The sequence below is a fragment of the Zonotrichia leucophrys genome, chromosome 18, assembly GCF_028769735.1.
Source record: "Zonotrichia leucophrys gambelii isolate GWCS_2022_RI chromosome 18, RI_Zleu_2.0, whole genome shotgun sequence".
NCBI classification, from domain to species: Eukaryota; Metazoa; Chordata; class Aves; order Passeriformes; family Passerellidae; genus Zonotrichia; species Zonotrichia leucophrys.
The window spans coordinates 11079064-11098266 of NC_088187.1; the positions used below are offsets into that span (position 1 = coordinate 11079064).

General features: G+C 62.8%; 1 protein-coding gene across 1 annotated transcript in view; it reads right to left on the reverse strand.

The window, feature by feature from the left end:
* Window positions 1–18462, reverse strand: part of SDK2 (sidekick cell adhesion molecule 2) — a 49022-nt gene extending 30560 nt beyond the window's left edge. Inside the window, exons 1-2 of the mRNA XM_064728401.1 lie at window positions 17852–18462; window positions 223–382 (exon numbers count right to left, since the gene is read on the reverse strand). Coding sequence (XP_064584471.1) covers window positions 223–382; window positions 17852–17930 — 239 coding nt within the window. The 5' untranslated portion in view covers window positions 17931–18462. The remainder of the gene's footprint in view (window positions 1–222; window positions 383–17851) is intronic.
* Between the last annotated feature and the right edge of the window lie 741 nt (window positions 18463–19203).

A 19203-nucleotide genomic window follows, 5' to 3' on the forward strand; every position in this document is an offset into this window, starting at 1 on the left:
CAGCATGACGGGCAGGATTTGCCACGGGTGCTCGGGAACGCTCAGAATCCAGAGTCACTGAGGCTGGAAAACACCTGCAAGGTCATCGTGTCCCAGCTGTGCCCCATCCCCACCTTGTCCCCAGCCCAGAGCTGAGTGCCAGCTCCATTTCCCCTCCAGGATGGGCACTCCAAACCTGCCTGGGCAGCCCTGCTGAGGCCTGACCGCCCTCTCCAGACTCACCTGTACTCCAGGGAGAACTTGGTGAGCTCCTGGCTGTTGTGCAGCCACTTGAACTCCAGGGGCCAGCTGCCCTCGGCCATGCAGGTGAGCACCAGCCTGTTCCCCTCCAGGTGCACCTGGCTCCGCACCGGCTCCGTCTTGAAATACGGGGACACATCATCTGTGGGGAGAGAGGGACAGGGATCAGGGCCCCACATCCCCATGGAGCACCCAGCACTGCTGCCCCTGGCAGAACAAAATGATTTGAGGTCCTTTCCAGCCTAAAACATTCCGCGATTCCTTTGGCATCACCCCACTGCCCCCTCCCCGCCCCAGCCCCTTTCCCTGTCCCTTGTCCCCCCCTGAGCCATTCCAGCAGCCCATCCTCAAGGGCTCAGCCCGCTGCAGGTTTATCTGAGCTGTGCTTTGCTTTATTCCCAGCTCCCTTTGTAGCATCTCGGAGCTTTTAACTCGGGGGGCGAAGGGGCGGAGGGGCTGCGAGCCGAGCGAGGCGCAGCCACTTACTCCTCTCCTGTTTTATTTGCTAAGTAAAACTATAAATCGAACCACACAGCTCCATTTTCTGCTTAACAAATGGAAGCCCTTTTACTTCAAAGGCACATTCATATTCCCCAGCAGCTTTCAAGTGCACGTTCAATCACAGCTCTGGGTTTTTTCTTTGGGGTAGGGCTCTGCTTTCTTGTCTGCTCGAGCTGAATTGCTGCCGTGGATCCCTGGGAGCGGCACCAAGGCAGTGCCCAGCACCCTGGGGGTGTGACAGGAGTTTGTGGGAGCCAGAGCTGCACTGGGGGGTCCCTCTGACCCACAGGGGATTTGCACCATCCTGCCTGGCAAAGGGCAGGGCAGGGCGGTGCTGGGTGCCAGGCGGGTCATTGGGAAGGGAAGGAGCAGCTCGTGGCTCCTTAATTCAATCTTCCTCTCTGACCTTCCAGCACCAGCTGGAAGGGGCAGCTCTCACTCCTCCTGGTGTCCCTGCCTTGGATCCAGGATGGATTCAGACATTGGGGCATCAGGGAACGGCAGCCCAGCACATCCTGGGTGGCACAGGGGCAGAGGGGTTTGGCACCACTGCTGTGAGCCCAACCCATGGCCATGCTGTTCCCTGGCATGCTGAGCTCAGGGCAGGCCTGCCACCCTCAGGGTGCCCAGGATTGGGGACAGAGATGCCACAGAGGTCACAGGAACACCCCAGAGTAAGATCTGTGCCACCTGTGCACGCCACATGTCCCCACACCACAGCAGGGCTTGACCTGCAAGGCCAGGGCATCGCCCACGCCACCCCTTTGGAGACTTTGGGATTATGGCAGTGCCCAGATGGGGACGTGGCACAGCCAGATGGCAGCTCTGGGTCCAAACACCTCCTGCATGGAACCAGTCAATGAACCATGTGCCAAGCTGGCATCCACTGGGCACCACACAGCTGCAGGGAGCATCCAAGCATGGCACAAGGGGTTGGAAACCCAGGGAATGGTGATTCCCTCAGGGAATGCTGATCCCTCAGGGAATTCTGGTCCTCAGGAAATGCTAATCACCAGGGAATGCTGATTCCCTCAGGACCACCAGGCTGTGCTGGCAGTGCCCAGCTGAGTGTTCCAAGGGCACAACGGGACTGAGACTTGGCATGCCCAATGCACCCCCTGCACCCAGCACCTGGGACACACCTGGGAGGTGTCCTGGAGGTGTTTGGGAAGCGTTTGGGAAGCGTTTGGGGAGCGTTTGGGATCAGGGTGCCGCCACTGCACCTTCCCCTGGGCCCGCCCGCCGCTCGCATCCATCCTAATTTGATTTTAAGCAGCTAAGGCTCATCACGCTTTGAAGCGCCCGAGCCATCTGTTCTGCATTAAGGGGTGAAAAACGGCGCAGAGGAGGAGAGGCGGCTCCTAATTCCACACGGGTGGGATGGGATGGGATCGTTCCGGGCTGATCCGCCCGCCAAGGGCACGGGCCAGCCCCCGCCGTGCCCCCAGGAATGCAAACCCAGCCTAAGAGTGAGGTAGGGGTCCTGTGGGTCCCCTGTGAGGGGTGAACATGGCACTGAACTCGATGGGATCCTCCTCATCCTCCTCATCCTCTTGGGAGACCAACCCAGTGCCAGGGGTGGCTGGAGGAGAGCAGGGATGCAGGGAGAGAAGGTGGCTCCTTAATTCCAGGTCTCCAGAGAGGCCTCCAGGGACAAGACCAGGTGTTCCTGGTGTTCCTGGTGTCCCTGTTGTCCCCAGGGGGTGCCCACACCAATTCTTGGACAGGAGAAGAGCAGGGATCCCCAACGTTGAGCAGGGCTGTCTCCCTCATCACCAGCCCCAGAGCCTCAGTTTCCCTCTCCAGCTGCACCTGCCATCCCAGCTCTGCTCCCTGGGGACACCAGCACCCCTGGCAGGCCCTGGCACCACCAAATCCGGGCTCATGGAGCTCTCACCGTGCCACCATGGACAGGAGATGCCATTCCCCCTGCCCTGGGCCCAGGGGAAGGGTTGGCAGTGGATGACAGCCACGTCCCCCCCACAAACGAAGGGTCATTACTGCTCATTCCGCCTCTCCCCCATCTGTTGTGACTGTTTACACTCCGCTTGCTAATTAGAGGCTAATTAGTTGGTGCAGAAATTCATCACTTTCCAAACACAGGCGGCAGCGAGGGGCGGCTCCGGCAACATCTGCACATCTGCCGGCGGGCACGGGGACACTGAACGGCTCCTGTGCCACCCCTGCCATGCCAGCAGTGTCCCCTCCACAGGGAATGGTGCCACCAAACCCCTGTGTGCCCATCCTGCCCTCGGGGTTGGGCTGGCAGCAGGGAGGGACAGGGACGGGGACAGGGACGGGGACAGGGACGGGGACAGGGACAGGGCCATTCCCGGGCCATTCTCCCCCTCCCCTGCCGATGACAATTTAATGCCAGGCCCTGGCACGGCACTAATCCCACCTAATGGGATCGCAGCCCTGGCCCCCGCGCTTTAGTTACATCAGGGCCGGGGGCTTTGGGGCCGGGATGTAGGGCAGGGCTCCCTAAGAGCCGTAATGGATCCTAATTCCCGGCCCTAATGGGCCAGCCGGGCACTAAGCTCCCCTCTGTCCGCCTCCAAATCCCTCCTGATGGGAAGGCCAGGGAGGGTTAAGCCGGGAGGGATGCCGAGGGGGGCTCTGGGGATGGGGATGCAGCCCCCTCCTGTTCCCGACCCTCTCAGGGGCAGGGTGGGGATGGGGGCAGCAGATCCGATCCCTCAGGCCACCCCCGAGGCTTGTGGGACAGCCGGGTCCCCTCCTGCCTGGTGCCACCACCCAGGGGACAGCACTGTCCCCATGTCTGTGGGGACATCCAGTCCCACCATTGCAAGGGGACCCGCCCGGTCCTGCTGATCACCACAATTCGGGAATCCCAATGGGGCTGATGCCCACCAGGACCTGGGGGATTTCCTGGACCCATCCCACCCTCACCTGCGGGCTCCAGGTACCCAGCCAACCCCAGGGACCAGCACCTGCCTCAGTGAAAACAGCTCCATCCTCTTCCTCCTTCCCAACAACCCTTCTTTGGTCCCACCTGGATGCAGCCCTGGAAGTGCCACTGCAGTGCCCACACCCTGCCTGGAGCACAGAGAGGGGACAGAGGCATGGCCCTGCTGCCCCCACGGCTTCCCAGGGCCCCCCATCCTTCCTGGGGCATCACCACCCAAAAATGAGGATGCCAGCCTGGAAAGGAGGATGCCAACCCTGTAAAGAAGGTGCCAGGAGTGGTGGCACAGCCACCAAGGAGCTCCCACCACAGCTTCCCCAGCACAGGGAGATGGAGCTTTCCTGGGCATCACCACTCAAAAAGGAGGATGCCAGCCTGGAAACAAAGATGCCAGCCCAGTAAAGAAGGTGCCAACCCCTCCAGGAGCTGTGGCACAGCCACCTGGCACTGTCACCAAGCAGCTCCCACCATGCCCCACCCCAGCACGGGGAGATAGAGCTTCCCAGGACACCACTACCCAAAAAGGAGGATGCCAGCCTGGAAATGAGGATGCCAACTCAGTAAAGAAGGTGCCAGGAGTGGTGGCACTGCCACCAAGCAGCTCCCACCACAGCCCCCCCCCCCCAGCACGGGGAGATGGAGCTAAATCTCCTCGGCATCAGGCTCTCGCTGGCTCCGCAGCACGAAGAGATTAAAAAACAATAAAGAGAAAGCGAAACCCTCCGCTATAATTACCAGCCTTTAGCCGCCAGCGGAGGCAGGAGGGAGGGAGGCAAGGAGAAAAGGGGGGGAAAAAGAAACAGAGGAGAAGAAGAAATCCACTAAAATTTTAATAGGAACCACTGCATTTAATTTAACGACACATTTTTTCAATTACCAGAATAATTGTTTTATTCATAAAACGAGTTTCAATAAGAGGGTAATTTTCCTTTGTTTTTATTATTCATTTGTGGAACATATTCTCCACACGGGTCCTCGGCGCCAACACAGCTGGGGGGGCTGGGGAGGGGGGAGCATCACCCAGAGCCCCCAAAAACAGCACCCATGGGGACCAGAGTGTCCCCAGGCACCCCGGGGGGGTCACAGCCTCAGGTGGCACAAGGAGAGGTGGCCCCAAGGGATCCTTCATGGCCATCCCAGGGGTGACAGGGACATGGTGGCCCTGGGGACAGGTGAATCCCTGCCCACACAGCCACCCCTTGGATGTTCCTCTTTGGGGAACATCACCCACAGCCCCCAAAAACAGCACCCATGGGGACCAGAGTGTCCCCAGGCACCCCGGGGGGGTCACAGCCTCAGGTGGCACCAGGGGATCCTTCATGGCCATCCCAGGGGTGACAGGGACGTGGTGGCCCTGGGGACAGGTGAATCCCTGCTCACACAGCCACCCCATGGCTGCATCCCATTCCTGGCTTGTCAGGTGCCGGGTGAGCTGGGGAAGCATCAATTTGTCAGGGGGTGCTGGTAAAGCCACCAGGGGGATTTGATGGCCCTCGTGTCCCCAAGGGCACAGACCCACCATCACACCTGGCCATGACCCCCGTGGTGCCCCTGGTGACACCTCCCGGGGTCCCTGGTGGTGGTGGCAGTGCAGGGGGGGTTGGAGGCTCTCTCCAGCGCTGCCAGAGCCATTAGTATTCCTGAGACACAGCTCCAGCCCCTTCATAAAAAGCAAACACGGAATTGAAATGCCGAGCGCCGCCGGCACCTGGGGAGCCACGGAGCGCGACGGTGCTGCCAGAGGGGACCGAGGGGACTGAGGGGCTGGGGGAGCCGAGGATGGAGCCAGGAATGAGTCAGCGAGGTTTGGGAACCTTGGCTGGGCCCTGCTCACCCTGCTCCCAACACCTGGGCAGGGGCAGAGCGGCCTGAGCCACACCCAACAGGGCAGGAGGGCTCCATCGTCCTCATCCCTGCTCCATCCTCCTCATCCCTGCTCCATCCTCCTCATCCCTGCTCCATCCTCCTCATCCCTGCTCCATCCTCCTCATCCCTGCTCCATCGTCCTCATCCCTGCTCCATCCTCCTCATCCCTGCTCCATCCTCCTCATCCCTGCTCCATCCTCCTCATCCCTGCTCCATCCTCCTCATCCCTGCTCCATCGTCCTCATCCCAGCTCCATCCTGCTCCATCCTCCTCCTCATCCCAGCACCACCACAGCCAAAACCACAGAGTCACCCCATGCCAGAGTGGTTTGGGTTGGGGAAGTGCTCAGAATCTGTCCAGCGCCACCCCTGCCATGGCAGGGACACCTCCCACCATCCCCTGTCCAGCCTGGCCTTGGGCATTTCCAGGGATCCAGCGGCAGCCACAGCTGCTCTGGGCACCCTCACAATGAATAATTTCTCCCAAGAGATCCCTCCCAGCGTTGTCCCTCGGTGCTGAGCCCAGCAGAGCCACAAGGACACCCAGCTGTCCCTTGCTGTCCCCTCAGGCTGGGATGGAGCAGTGCCAAAGGCACCTGGTACAGTCCCACCCATCCCATCCCACCCGTCCCACCCCATCCCACCCATCCCATCCCATCCCATCCCATCCCATCCCACCCGTCCCACCCCATCCCATCCCATCCCACCCATCCACCATCCCATCCACCCATCCCATCCATCCCACCATCCCATCCATCACCCATCCACCATCCCATCCCATCCACCATCCCCTCCCATCCCCCATCCCACCCATCCATCCACCGTCCCACCTCCCACCCATCCTCCAGGGCCCAGCCCGGCTGCCCCACACACCCCCACCCACGGCGTGTCTTTTGATGTGCCTTTTTTTGCCCTTTTCACTAAGAAAAAGACTTATAATTGCAGATGTGACCATTAATCCTCCCAACTTACTTTGTTCCCTTCCTTCCCCGCTCTCCCCTCCCTCCCTTTCTCCCCCCACTGAGACCAAGAGCTTTAAAACTCTCCTTCTGGCTATTAATTAAAAGCAACCTCTCCACTGCCGTGAGTGTACTTGCCATAAATTAATAGCAGCCTTCTTAATCAAATCTTATCTCCTCTCGGAGCGCGGGGCCGGGTGGGTATCCCAGCCTGCCCAGCCATGAAATGCAATTCCCGATGCTCCAGTGGCCTCAGCTCCATCCCCTCCTCCGTGGTTCGGGTACCGGGGCGGGCCCGGAGCCCCCACCTGGGCCGGGAGGGAGGAGAGGGGGCCCGGCCACCGTGCGCGGAGGTGGCTCCCGGAGGACACGCTCCATTTCTCAGCCATTTACCGCGTTTATCCGCAGCCCCTGCGGACGCAGCTCGGCTTCCTGAATTATTTACGAGGGGGTTCGGTGCTGCCGAGGCGGCGGCACAGCCGGGCTGGGGGGTTCTGCTGCCGGAAATGGGGGTGGGAGGCGGTGGGGACACGGCGCGGATTTTGGGGGGTCAGTTCCTGGGTTGGTGAGCTCAGTGCGCTCCGATTCCCACAGAATATCGGAGAGCATCATGGTCCCATTCCCCCATCCCTGTCCCACCAGGTTTTCCTTCTCCCCACCCCATTCCCAGCCCTTCCTTGAGATGCTGATTCCTCAACCCCACAGAATTCCCAGAGAATTCCCAAAGAGCAGGGACAGAGGGGACCTGGACGTGGTGTCCTGCACTTCTGGGGCTGCTTTCCAGCCTTCTCCTTTGCCGTATGGAAAACAGAGCTGTCCCTGGCTCAGGTCACAGCTCCTGCCCAGCTGGAGAGGGGCAGCTCCTCTCCATCCAGCCCCCTGTGCACTTGTGCAGCTGCTTGGGCACCTCCTGACACAAGAAAAAGGAATTTTGGGTCACAGGGAGCTCTGGGGATGTGGGGACACCCATAAGGTGCCCGTGACCCCAGAAGGGCTGGCAGAGGGAGCTGGAGCTGGGCTCACCAGCCCAAAGAGGAGCTGGGCTGAGCCCAGAGCTCCAGCCCTGCTGGGCCGCTCCTTGCGCTCTCTCGGAGGGGATTTGGGGTTCCCTACATGCCCTGAGCCGATTGCAGAGGTGTGGTAACGGGATTAAGGGGAAGCTGAGCAAAGGCAGACCTGGAGGAGCTGCTCAGCAGAGCTCCCGCCCGTGTGACACGGCAGGATTTGCAGAGCTGCAGCTTAAACTGATTTCCTTCCCCTAAGCCTCTGGAAAGGTGAAGCTGCCAGAAGGATGTGGGCTCTGCCCCCTCCTCACCCCACAAAAACCCTGCAGGGCCCCGGTATGGGCTGGCAGAGGGGTCATGTCCCCATGGTGACATCCCACAGCCACCCACGTCCTCACTCAGGCATTGGGGTCACATCCCCATGTTGGTCACCACAGCCACCCTTGTTTGTGACACTGGGTCACATCCCCACCTTGGTCACCACAGCCACCCCTGCTCGTGGCACTGGGTCACATCCCACAGCCTGTGGCACTGGCACTGAGACCTCCAGGTGACCCCTCAGTGCCTGGGGGAGCAGCACAGTGACCCCAAACCCCCATAGAGCCTCTCAGTGCCCAGCAGCCGCCCCTGGTAACAATCCCTGCTGGCAGCAGACACTGCCCGGGGCTCTTGGTGACATCCCTGTGGGTGACATCCCTGTGGGTGACAGCCCTGTGGCTAATCCAAGCTGACCACTGCAGGGCACGGCCAGGGAGGCCACGGCCTCAGCACCCCCTCCCTGGCAGCAGCCAGTGCTCCCCAGATCCTGCACATATTCCTGTCCTGGGGTACAGGTGACACTGGTGGGGACCACCATCCCTGCACAGGGATGCAGAGCAGCCCCTGAGCGATGCCCCCCAATTCTGTCCCTTCCTCCTGCTGTCCCCAGCGTGGCACTGGTGTCACCCACGGGCTGCAGGTGTCACACCTCATCCATCTCTGCTGCAGATCTGTCCTGGCATTCCTGTTCCCAGGGTGGGGGTGATTCCTGGAGCTGGCAGCGCTCAGGGAAAGCCCAGGCAGAGACCACGAGCCCAGCCAAGGTGGCCCCGGCAAGTGGAACATGGCCAGATCTGTCCTGGCACTGCCAGCAAGAGCCACCTGCGCTCAGTGGCTCTGAATGCCCACCCAGACCATGGCGGACCCCGGGATGGATGGATGGAATCCATGGATGGAATCCATGATGGATGGATGGATGGATGGATGGATGGATGGATAAATGGATGGATAAATGGATGGATGTCCTCCTCCCTCCCTGCATCCCACCAGGCCACTGGGACACCCCGACCACGCTGCCATCTCCCCTTCCTCCTCCCACATCTGTCTCCAGGCCCACACTTATTTATTTATTTGTTAATTAACTGCTGTTTCCACAACAAACGCTCCGGCTTCTCCCAGCCTCCAACAGCCCTGGGGCTGGATTGTTAACTAGGATTTTAATTTGTTAATTAAAAGCAGGATGGCTCCATAACAAGCTCCTCTTCCACAGCCGGGGCTCTGGCAGACTTAGGGGGCCATTGGCAGCCTCACCATGCCCAGGTGAGCCCCTCCAGGGATGGGGGACGTGGGGAGGGGGCAGCTCAGCTCCCCAAGGAACAGGGGGGCTGCAAAAAGGCTCAGGATCTCCTGGTGCTGGAGATGAATCCCCTTCCCCTGCAGTCTCATCCTGGCAATCCCTTCCCCAACAGCTCAGCAGCTCCCAGCCCGTGTCCTCGGCCATCAGGGTCCCAAAGCTGGTGACATCAGAGGTCCCAAAGCTGGTGACAAACCCTCCTCTGCCCCCTGCAGCAGAGCCAGGGCCGTGCCAGCATCATCCCCTAAGGATTCCACAGCCCGGGACAGCCCCCCTGTGGCACTGAGGACACAGCCAGGTGACAACGTGGGTAAGGTAAGGCTCAAACTGCTCCCAGAGCCAAGGGGGAAACATCAGCCCTGGCCGGGAAACAGGGATTGATTCACCCCAGGGCTGGGAACAGAGCGGGGCTGTGTGCTGCCCATCCCTGCCGCTGGAAAAACCAACATTTCCCTCCCGGGAAACCCCAAACAGTCACACACACACAGACACACACACAAACACACACACGGCCGCTTTGTGCCTGCCCAGCCCCGAGCCCGGGGGGCACAAGGGGAGCTTTGTGCTCCAATCCTAACCCTGGCCCCAGGGCACCGAGCTCCAAACCAAACACGTGGGGCTGCCAGGAGCTGGAAGGGACAAGGGACAGGAGCCACCCCCAGCCCAGGGGGACAAGGGACAGGAGCTCACCCAGACCTGGGGACACCCCCAGGGCTGCCCTGCTGCGGGTGGCACTGACAGACACTGTCCTGCCGAGCCTGTCCCCACGCAGGACACAGCCCCATCACCAGCTGGGGATGTTGAACGAGGCTCCGGACAAAACTCCTTCCCCAGCAAACTCCTTGGGACGGCAGAAACGCTCCGCGATTACGCAGCTCCGCCGTATCTGGGTCACCGCTGTGAGTCACGGACACCCGGAGAGTGACTCAACGCTATTAGAGGGGCCGGATCCTGCGGCTGATCCTGCCGGGAGGGGCTCCAGAGCACGGAGGAAGGGAAGGATGGACGGACATCACCTCCGGACTCCCCCAGCAGGCAGCGGCCGGACGGGTCCGGGGAAGGAGAGGGGTTAAAATGCATCCCCCGTGCTGCCCTTCAGCCCTTCCCAGCCGAGTCTGGAGCTTCCCCACGTGGATTTGGCAGGAACAGCTCCACACCCAGCTGCCAAACGAGGCGGAGGTCCCAAAAGCCCGGATCCTGTCCCCGGTGTCATCCACCCCAGGGAGTGACACACAAGCCGGGTTTGGCCACATGGAACAGGCTGAGCGCATCCTCGAGGAATTCCTGGAAGGACGGACAGACACCACAGCCCTGTGGCCGTGAAGGGCTGGGAAAGCAAAGCCACCACAGGCCAGCCCTGCCCTGCCAAAGCAGCACCTGAGATGTCCCTCCTGTCGTGTCCCACCCCAGCCCCGCAGGATGCTCAGCAGACAGACGGACAGACAGACACACAGCAGCCGCTTCCCAGCCTGGCCCCGAGAATCCCAACGAGGCCCAACCCAAAAAAACGGCGGGGGAAGAAAAACAGAGGAGGGAAACCACAAGAAAAGCCCCGCTCAGCCCTTCCCGGGGCACTGACGCAATGGAGTCCCTTTTTTCCATCCCTTTTCCAGCCCCAAGGGATGGAGAAGGCTCTGCCAGCTCCCCCTGCCCGTGCCAGGCGGGATGAAGGCTCTGAGGCCGGACTCCTCCTCCCTACGGCACGGCCAGCAGGCCCGGGCACACTCCCATTTACTGGGAAGTTGCCCAGCCATCCTTTTTCCTAAGTATTAATTAGTCCTTGCATTGCTCACTCGGAACAGAAATAGCTGCAGCATGACGGCGAGCATGAGTTTTCCTTGGAAAAGCTTATTTTATTCCAAAGCTTTCCCTCCCCAGCCAGCCCTGTTGGCGGGGTGGGGGAAGGACAGACAGCCTGGCATCCCTCCCCACGGACAGCCCTGAATTTCCAGCGCAGCGCAGCAAACTCCGGTCGTGGCATTTATTCACACACTTGTGGCTCTCGCAGCCAGAGGGGCTTTTCCAGCCCGAGCCAGCGATTCCAGCCTGACGTGAAGCTTATGGGGAGAAGCCAAGCGAGCGAGACTCCCCCGGGGAAGGGCTCCGGCAGCTCCGTGCCCCGCTCCCCGCACGCCTCTCGCTTCCACCGCCAGGAAAACCGGGACAAGGAGGAGATGAAGGCGCCCATCCTCTACCTCGCCGGGTGCCGAGCGCTTCCAGGTGCTCCCGACGGCGGCAGAGCTCGGAGTGAACCCTCCCACCGTAATGAGTTGATTTTATTAGTTTGCGAGCGCATCGAGAACTCATTATCAGGGTAAACATCAGCTCACTCCAGCGAGCACGGCAGCGCCGCAGCTGCGGCCGCGCCCCGGGACAGCCCGCGGGGTCCCGGTACCGACCGGGGGGGACGAGACAGAGGTGCCCACCCTGCCAAAGCCCTCCGTGCCCTCGGTTCGCTTCTCCCTGGCACTGCGGGGCTCCTGGTGCCCGCTGGGGTGGGACAGCTCTGAGCTCCGGCCACCCCAACAGCTCCTCTGGGAGATGCTCGGTGCTGGAGCGGCTCTGGAACCGCCGGGATCCTGTGCTGGAGCTCGGGAGGGTCGGAAGGTGCCCCCGGGCACAGCCAGGGCAGGGCTGTGGTGGGACACAGCGGGGCACAGCGGGAGCATTGTCCGGCTCGGCAGGACGCGCTCGCTCGCTGTGGCAGCAGCAGCTAATCCCATTTCATCCCCCGGCACGGCCATCAGCTGTTTTTCAGGCATGCAGGGAGGCGGGGTGCTGAAAGCAGAGCTATTGTGTCCTCCGGTCCCAGCCCCCTCCATCCATCCATCCATCCATCCATCCATCCATCCATCCATCCATCCATCCATCCATCCCCATGTGGGCCCAGCTGGCATCGTGCCCCCGTCCTGCTCCATGCCCAGCCAGCCCTTCACGCTCTGCCAGATCCGTGCAGGACCCATCACCGAGCTCTGAGCCTGACCCTTGATAAACCAAGACAGGGAGGAAGAGGAGGATGAGGAGGGGAAGCACCGAGTGTCCCACCCTGCAGAGACCCACGGGCTCACCCTCAGTTCCTCCCTGCAGGGGGACACGGGATCCTGGAAGGAGCACAAATGTCCCCATAAACTCCCGGCACTGCCCAGGTTCCAATCCAAGAGCTGGGACGTGCTGGGGGTGGCCCTACAGGATGGGGACACGGGACAGGTGCCCCAGGCCATCCTGGGAAGAACTCCGTCCCTGCAGCCAGGAGCAGGGAGCACAGCATCCCCAGCCTCACTCTCACCCTGGAGAAATGAGAATTGGGACAAAGGGATCCAAATCCAGCATTTCTCTTCACCAAGGTGAAGGAGTCTCACCCCTGGTGGTCCACACCTCACGGCCACCCCTGACAGCAAAATCCTGTCACGTTACATGTCCCTGTGTCACACAAGGCACAAGGGACACTGCTCCAAGCTACAGCAGGACCCTGCCAGGCCCCCAGCCCCTCCCAGCTTTGTGCACCCCAATGCCCCAGAGAAACCCTCCAGGGCCCACAGAAGGATCCCCATCCATCCCTCTCCCTGCCCCGGCAGGGGCACGGGGCTGGGAGGGCTCAAGGTTACAGCCGAGGGCTGGCAGGCTGTGGGCTCACCCAGCAGTGCAGAAAGCAATTAGCTACCAGGGCTAAAATTAGCTCAGCGGCTTCTTCTGCTAATGGCCAAAGTCATCGAGGCTTCCCTGCACCCGGGGCTTCCTCACGGACAGGCAGGGAGGGAGGGACGGGAGCCACAGGAGCAGCTCACGTGTGCCAGGGTGCCCTTCCTGCTGTCCCCAGTGCCACCAGGCAGCAGGACAGCAGCCAGCCCCATTGTCCCCACCACCACCCCTGCCCCGTGCCTCAGTTTCCCTGCACCGCCCAGGCTTCAGGGAAGCTCCTGGAATGTCAGGGTGGGCGCTGGGGACAACGAGGGCTGGCAGGGAGGGAGGGAGGGACAGTGGCTGCAGCACAGGGGAGCCCAGCATTCCTGGGATGGCCCCCGTGCCATGCCCGTGGCCAGCCGGGATGCCCAGCTGCTGGCACGCAGCAGCAGCTGCTCCTGGGGCCTTCAGAGTCATGGGATGGCTTGGGAAGGGCTGAAAGCTCTTCTTGTCCCACCCCTGCCATGGGCAGGGACCCCTTGAGGTTCCTCCATGCCCTGTCCAACCCCATCTCTGTCCCCTTGCCCAGCCCGTGGTGGTGACACTGATCCACACGGGGAGGTGACACCCCAGAGCATCCCCAGTGTTCTGCTCAAACCAGAGCCCCCAACCCCAAATCTCCGTTCCTGGGGGCCCCATCGGAGCAGAGAGACAAAGGGGGCCGGGGAGGACCAGCTGCAGCCCGGGAATGTCCCCTGCCCTCGGCCCCCGCTCCCAGGGATCAGGTTTCCCAGTTCCCAGGCAACCCGAGCCCGGCATGGCTGTCCAGGCAGGCATTCCTGCACCCCCGGGGCTGGGGGGGCTGGGGGCGACGCGAGGGTGGGGCGGGGGCCGCCAAGGGGGCACGGCCTGCCCGGGGCACAGGCAGGTGCTGGGAGTGGGGCTGGGGAGAGGGGCTGCAAGGTGAGGCAGGGCACAGCCCCAAAACTGGGAAATGTACCCCCAAAACTGGGAAATGCAACCCCAAAGCTGAGAAATGCATCCCCAAAGCTGAGAATTGCAACCCCAAAACTGGGAAATGCAACCCCAAAGCTGGGAAATGCGTCCCAAAAACTGGGAAATGCAGCCCCAAAGCTGGGAAATGCAACCCCAAGAACTGGTCCCCAAATGCATGGAGGGTGCTGAGGGCAGTGCCCACGCCAGTGGCATCACCAGCATGCCCAGGGTGTGAGAGATGCCAAGGGGGCAGGAGAGATGCCAAGGGGGATGTGTGAGGGATGCCAAGGGGGTGTCAGGGATGCCAAGGGGGTGGCAGAGATGCCAAGGGAGTGTGAGGGATGCCAAGGGGGATGTGTGAGGGATGCCAAGCATGGCCAGCACAGCAGGGAGCTGCTCCAGCACATTCCTGCCTGCTGGCCAGGCAGTGATAGGAACACATCCTGAGGCTGGATCCGCCCCCGTGGATGGGGGAACCCCAACTCAAAGCAGCAGCCGTGGGGATGAGGGTGGTCCCTGGCATCACCACCACACCTGAATGGTCCTGGCACCATGTTCTTTCCAGCAGCTCCATGCCATGCTCCACTGCACTGGCACAGAAGCTCCCAGGACACCCCAATGCCCCAGTGCCCCTCACCCTGAGCCATCCCAGCTCTCCAGGGCTCCTGGATCCCCTTGGCTGCTCTGGACGCCCAAGGCCCAGTGCCAGGAGGCGCCACCAGCCCTGGCACAGCCGCGGGCACGGCGGGGGCTCAGCTCTCCCTTCGTTAGCACAATCACATCACCACTGACAGCAGCAGATTTCTGCCCGCCCGTTTCTCACCCAGCCACACGCCAGCCACTCGTTAACGAGCTTGGGGCAATAACGAGGGCTCAGAGGGGAGGGCACCCTCCACCACCCACCCACCCAGCACCCAGCGGGTTCTGCTCCCACATGGCGCTGCCCCACGGGGCCGTTTCACCCCAAGCACTGCAACCAGCACACCCCAAACCAGTTTGTGTAGGGCCTACAGTGATGAGAGCATGGCTGGAACTCATCGCCAGGCACAGGCACAGGCTGGGGACAAGGACACGGCCGGCGGAGTGGCAGAGGCAGGGTCACCCCTCTTGCAGCCTCCCTCCTGGCGGTTTAATTATCGGCGCTTTCCCAGGTGCTCCAGCAGCCAAGGATCCGCCTGCTCGCTCCTTGCCGCTCTCCTGGAGCTCCTGCTGAGCGGAAATGCCACCGCAGCGCTGTCCCCGTCACCGAGGGACGAGCAGCACTTGACGCTGTCACTCACCCGGGGCAGGAGCTGCTCAGCCACTGCCGGCCCTCCCTGCCCACCAGCGGAGGTAGGAACGAGCTCCCATTTCCATGCCAGCTCTCATCCTGCCTGTTCTGCTCCTCAGCTGGCACCCCAAAGCTTTGGGGACAGCGCAGTGACAGCACAGTGACACAGCCTGCCCGGGACAGGAGCGTATCCCCCTCCCTCACGGTGATCAGGTCATCAAAATTTCATCATCGCCGTGCCCAGGCACTAATGGCTTCTCAAGCAGCATCAAATTTTAATCTCCCTTCCCTTCCTCTCCCCTAAAAGCCACTCTGCTTCCCGAGAGCCGGTGCCTTGCGCGAGGCCACCAGCGAACGTGGCAGTGCTGGCAGGGACGGCAGAGCCAGGGCCATCCCCTCCTGCCCTGATGCCACCGGCACAGAGGAACCAGCAGCAGTTCCTCTGTGAATATCAGTATTACATCCCCAGGAAGGGCAGGGGCCCGTCCTTGCCCCCCTCCTGCCCAGCCCCACAGGGCACCGTGCGTGCAGACGTGCCCAGGCTCCACGCACGGGGACAGAAGATGCTGGAACTCCCCTGCTGCCACCTCTAATAAGCCTCTTTGGTGGAAGCTGCCCATGGCAGGCCCCTGCCCCAAATCCCGTCTGGAACCTTAAGCTGCCCAAATCCCTCCTGGGACTGGTCACAGCCTCCTCAATCCCATTAGAGGTGCTGTGCCCACACGGGGGGTCCCGGGCTGTGCCCCCAGCACTGCCTGTGGGGAAACTGCATCTCACAAAGAGTGAGCAGCAAAGGGCTGGGGACCCCCAGGCTCCCCCCAGCTCTTGGGGATCCCTTCATTGCCCTGTTCATCAGCCCCAGGGGTGATGGTGGGGTGCCCCCAGGCCTGGCACGGCCCCCAGGCCCAGCACAGGTCGCACTGCGACAGCTCCAGCCCGGGCAGCGCTGCCGGCTGAGCCTTCCCCCAGCTCCGCATTGGGCTCCGGGTAATTAGCGCCAGGCCCCTAATCAATAAGTTATTTTTTGCCACGGGTAATTAATAATTACACAGCGCAGAGGGGCTGTAATTAAACTTCCATCCCGTCTCTCACGGGCACCAAGGGGCCTGTTTAAAGCAAGCACAGGTATGGAAGTGCCTCACCCCGTGCCCGGGCAGCCCCTGTGCCCCGGCCGGGGAGCTCTCGCTCCGTCGCCTCCTCCTTCCCTCCCCGATTGATCCCGTTTTCCTTGGCTGCCAGAATCGATAGCCCTGGCACAAAGCTCTGCTGCCCCTCACTGCCCCACCGCAGAGGGACAACCCAGAGCCTGGAGGATCCCCGTGCCAGGCTGTTCCCAGCTCTATGCCAGGGAGAGTGCCAGCACCCCACGGGCACGGCCGCTGGGAGGTGACCCTGCTGGCGTGTCCCCAGTGCCACCCGCGGCAGGGCACGTGCCAGGCTTTGGGAATGATCCCTCCAGCACGCCCAGCTCGCTGGTGGCCGCTGCCACGCCGGGCACAATGTCACAGCGCCCGCGAGGACGTGACACGCGCCGCAGAGAGCCAGAGCCGCAAAGCTCGGCGCCTGCACCAGGAGAGCGGAGAGAAACCCCTTCCCCACCTCTCCAGAGCACATCTCCCACCCCACAGCCCCTCGGATACACGGGAGGAGGTTGGGTGACCCCAGGAGCCCGTCCCGAGGGCAGGCAACAAACGGATCGCAGGGGACTCGGCAGCCGGAGCCGCCAGGCAGGAGAAGAGAAACTCGGCAAGGGAGTGAATCAATCAAAGAGACCTTCAGAGCTCCCCACACAGGGCCTGCCCGGATAATATACTGCCGCTTTAGATGTTATGTTCTGAACTTAATTACTGAGAAATTATAGCAGCGCTGGGGGAGGCTCAGGGGGAGCGGGAGCACGGCAGCGCTCAGGGACTCCTGGCTCCACTTGCTGCCACAAACAAGGGCAAGAAATGTCGTGGGTGAGGACCCCCGGCGCTGCGCTCAGCCGTGCCCCCCCATTTCCCGTCTGGATCTGCTCAGCCCAGGCGCAGGGACGGAGGCAGCCACGCCGCAGCCCTGCCAGCCGGGATTCTCCTCTCTGGGCCCGCAGGGAAGGGGAGCGCAGGGTCCCCCCGGTCCCTCTGAACCCCAGCTGCACCCCGAAGGGCCACAAACTGATTTTATATCCCTGTGGGCTAGCGGAGCAGCTGAAAGCAGGCTGTGCTGTGCCCGAGCCCCAAAGGAGAGCAGCGGAGAGGGGCTCACCCTGCCCTGCAGCCCCCAGGGGTTGTTGGGGTGCAGTGGGAGCCCCAGGCACCCACAGGGGCTCTGGGGTGCAGATCCCCCCAACCCCCTGGCACTTCATACCAGCGGCTGGAAGTCACCAGGACCAACACCAGGGTATGAGCGGCTCCCTGGGAATGCCCCAGACTCGCCCCCCGGGGTTTGTGCTACATCGGGGGTACCCTTGGGGCGGGGTGGGGGGGTTTGGGCGATGCTCACCCCTCGGGGTTGTTCACTCTCCCGAAGGTAATCCGGCACAGACTGTATCTCATGCTCAGAGCAACACGTTCCCCCCATCCCCAGCCTGAGGGCAGTTGTGGGAAGGGGGAGGCAGGGCAGAGCCATGCTGCTCGTCCCCCTGAGCCACCACGGTCACCGCGCTGCACCCGGCACCGGCGGGCCCCGAGTGCTGGTTCCGGGGAGGTTTGCGAATATCACGGATGCCGCTCTTCCCCCGGTAGGAGCTCCGGAGCCGCCTCGCTCCCATCCCCCGGCTGGCGCACCGATCTCCCAGCCCAGGCTGGCAATAGGCTCGGTTGAGGGGTGCAGCGCGGGGTCTCCCCGTCTCCCACCGCCCCCCGCATCCCCTTACCTTGGGCGCCGGCTCCCGGGGGGCCGGGCAGGGCGAGCACGGCGAAGCAGAGCAGCCCCCAGCTCCGGAGCCGGGCCATGGCTCTGCCGAGACAAACTGGGGGGGCTGCGGGGGGAGAACTTCCCCGACTTTATAATCCGGGCGGCTCCGGCGCAGGGATCCCCGCAGCAGCGCTGCTCAGGGGGAGGCGAAGGCGCCGGGGCGAAGGGCTCCTCGTGGGGCTGGGGGCGGTCCGCAGGCAGCTCCCCACCATCGGCGGCTTCCCCAGGGACGTGCGGAGCCGGGACCACCAAATCCGGAGCGGAGCCGGCAGCCGAGCCCCTCCCCGAGCGCTGCGCCCCGCGTCAGGGAAGGGGACGGGAAGCGCAGGGCGCCGCGCCCCCGGCCCCTCCTGCCCGCCCGGGCTCCATGGGGGCCGGCTCCCCAACGCTCCGGGGCCGAGCGAAAAGTTTGGGGGCGGGGGGCGGCCCCTCCCCAGCGCTCAGCTCTTGCCGAGGGACATCCCCTCCTAGGCGGCTCCGGGCGGCAGAGAGAGGATCCGTCCCCGGCGGGGAGCGGGGGAAAGTGCGGCGGCGGCGGGCGGCGGCGCGGGGTCCCGCTCGGAGCCGCCGGCGGCGCGCGGGGGGCGGGCTGGCGGCGCCGCGCCGATCCCTCTCGGCGCTCCGGCCGCTGCTGCTGCTCCTCCTGCGCTGTGCGGCGGCGGAGTGAGCGGCGGCGGCGGGGCTCGGCGGAGCCGGGGGCAGCCCGAGCCGGGGAGGCGGGGAGACGGCGCGGCCCCGAGCGCTACCCAGCGGCCGCGGAGGGAGCGGGCGCGTCCCCACCGGCCGCCCCTGGTTCGTGAGGAGCGGGCGGGTCCCCCCCCCCTCGTTCTCCCGGTGCCCCCGCTGTGGAAACAGCGGCTTCTGTCTGCAGCTCCCACCCTAACCCGCCCCTCGCTGCCCCAGTCCCTCCGACAGCGCTCGACCCCTGAGGAGGAGACACAGCACATCCCTCAGGTAGCTCTAAGGCAGAACTCAATGACACAGAATTACCAAAGCAAACGTTTTAAGGTTCTCAAAAACAAACCCCAAAAAAGCCAACAAAACCTTTAACCCCAGAGATGACCCAGCAGCACCTCCCTGACAACACACCACCTCGTCAGGCCTGATCCTGCAATTCCTCAAGCCCAGAGCTCCCAACAGGATCACACATCCTTCAAAGATGTCTGTGCTTTCTGCTAGCACAGTGCCTTGCATTAGGTGGGGGAAAGCAGCTCAGTCACGGCTGCTACCGAGCATTAACACCCAAGGACCTGCACCATCTGCACAGGAGGAAATATCCATCCGGAATTCTGGATCAGCCTCCTGAGCACA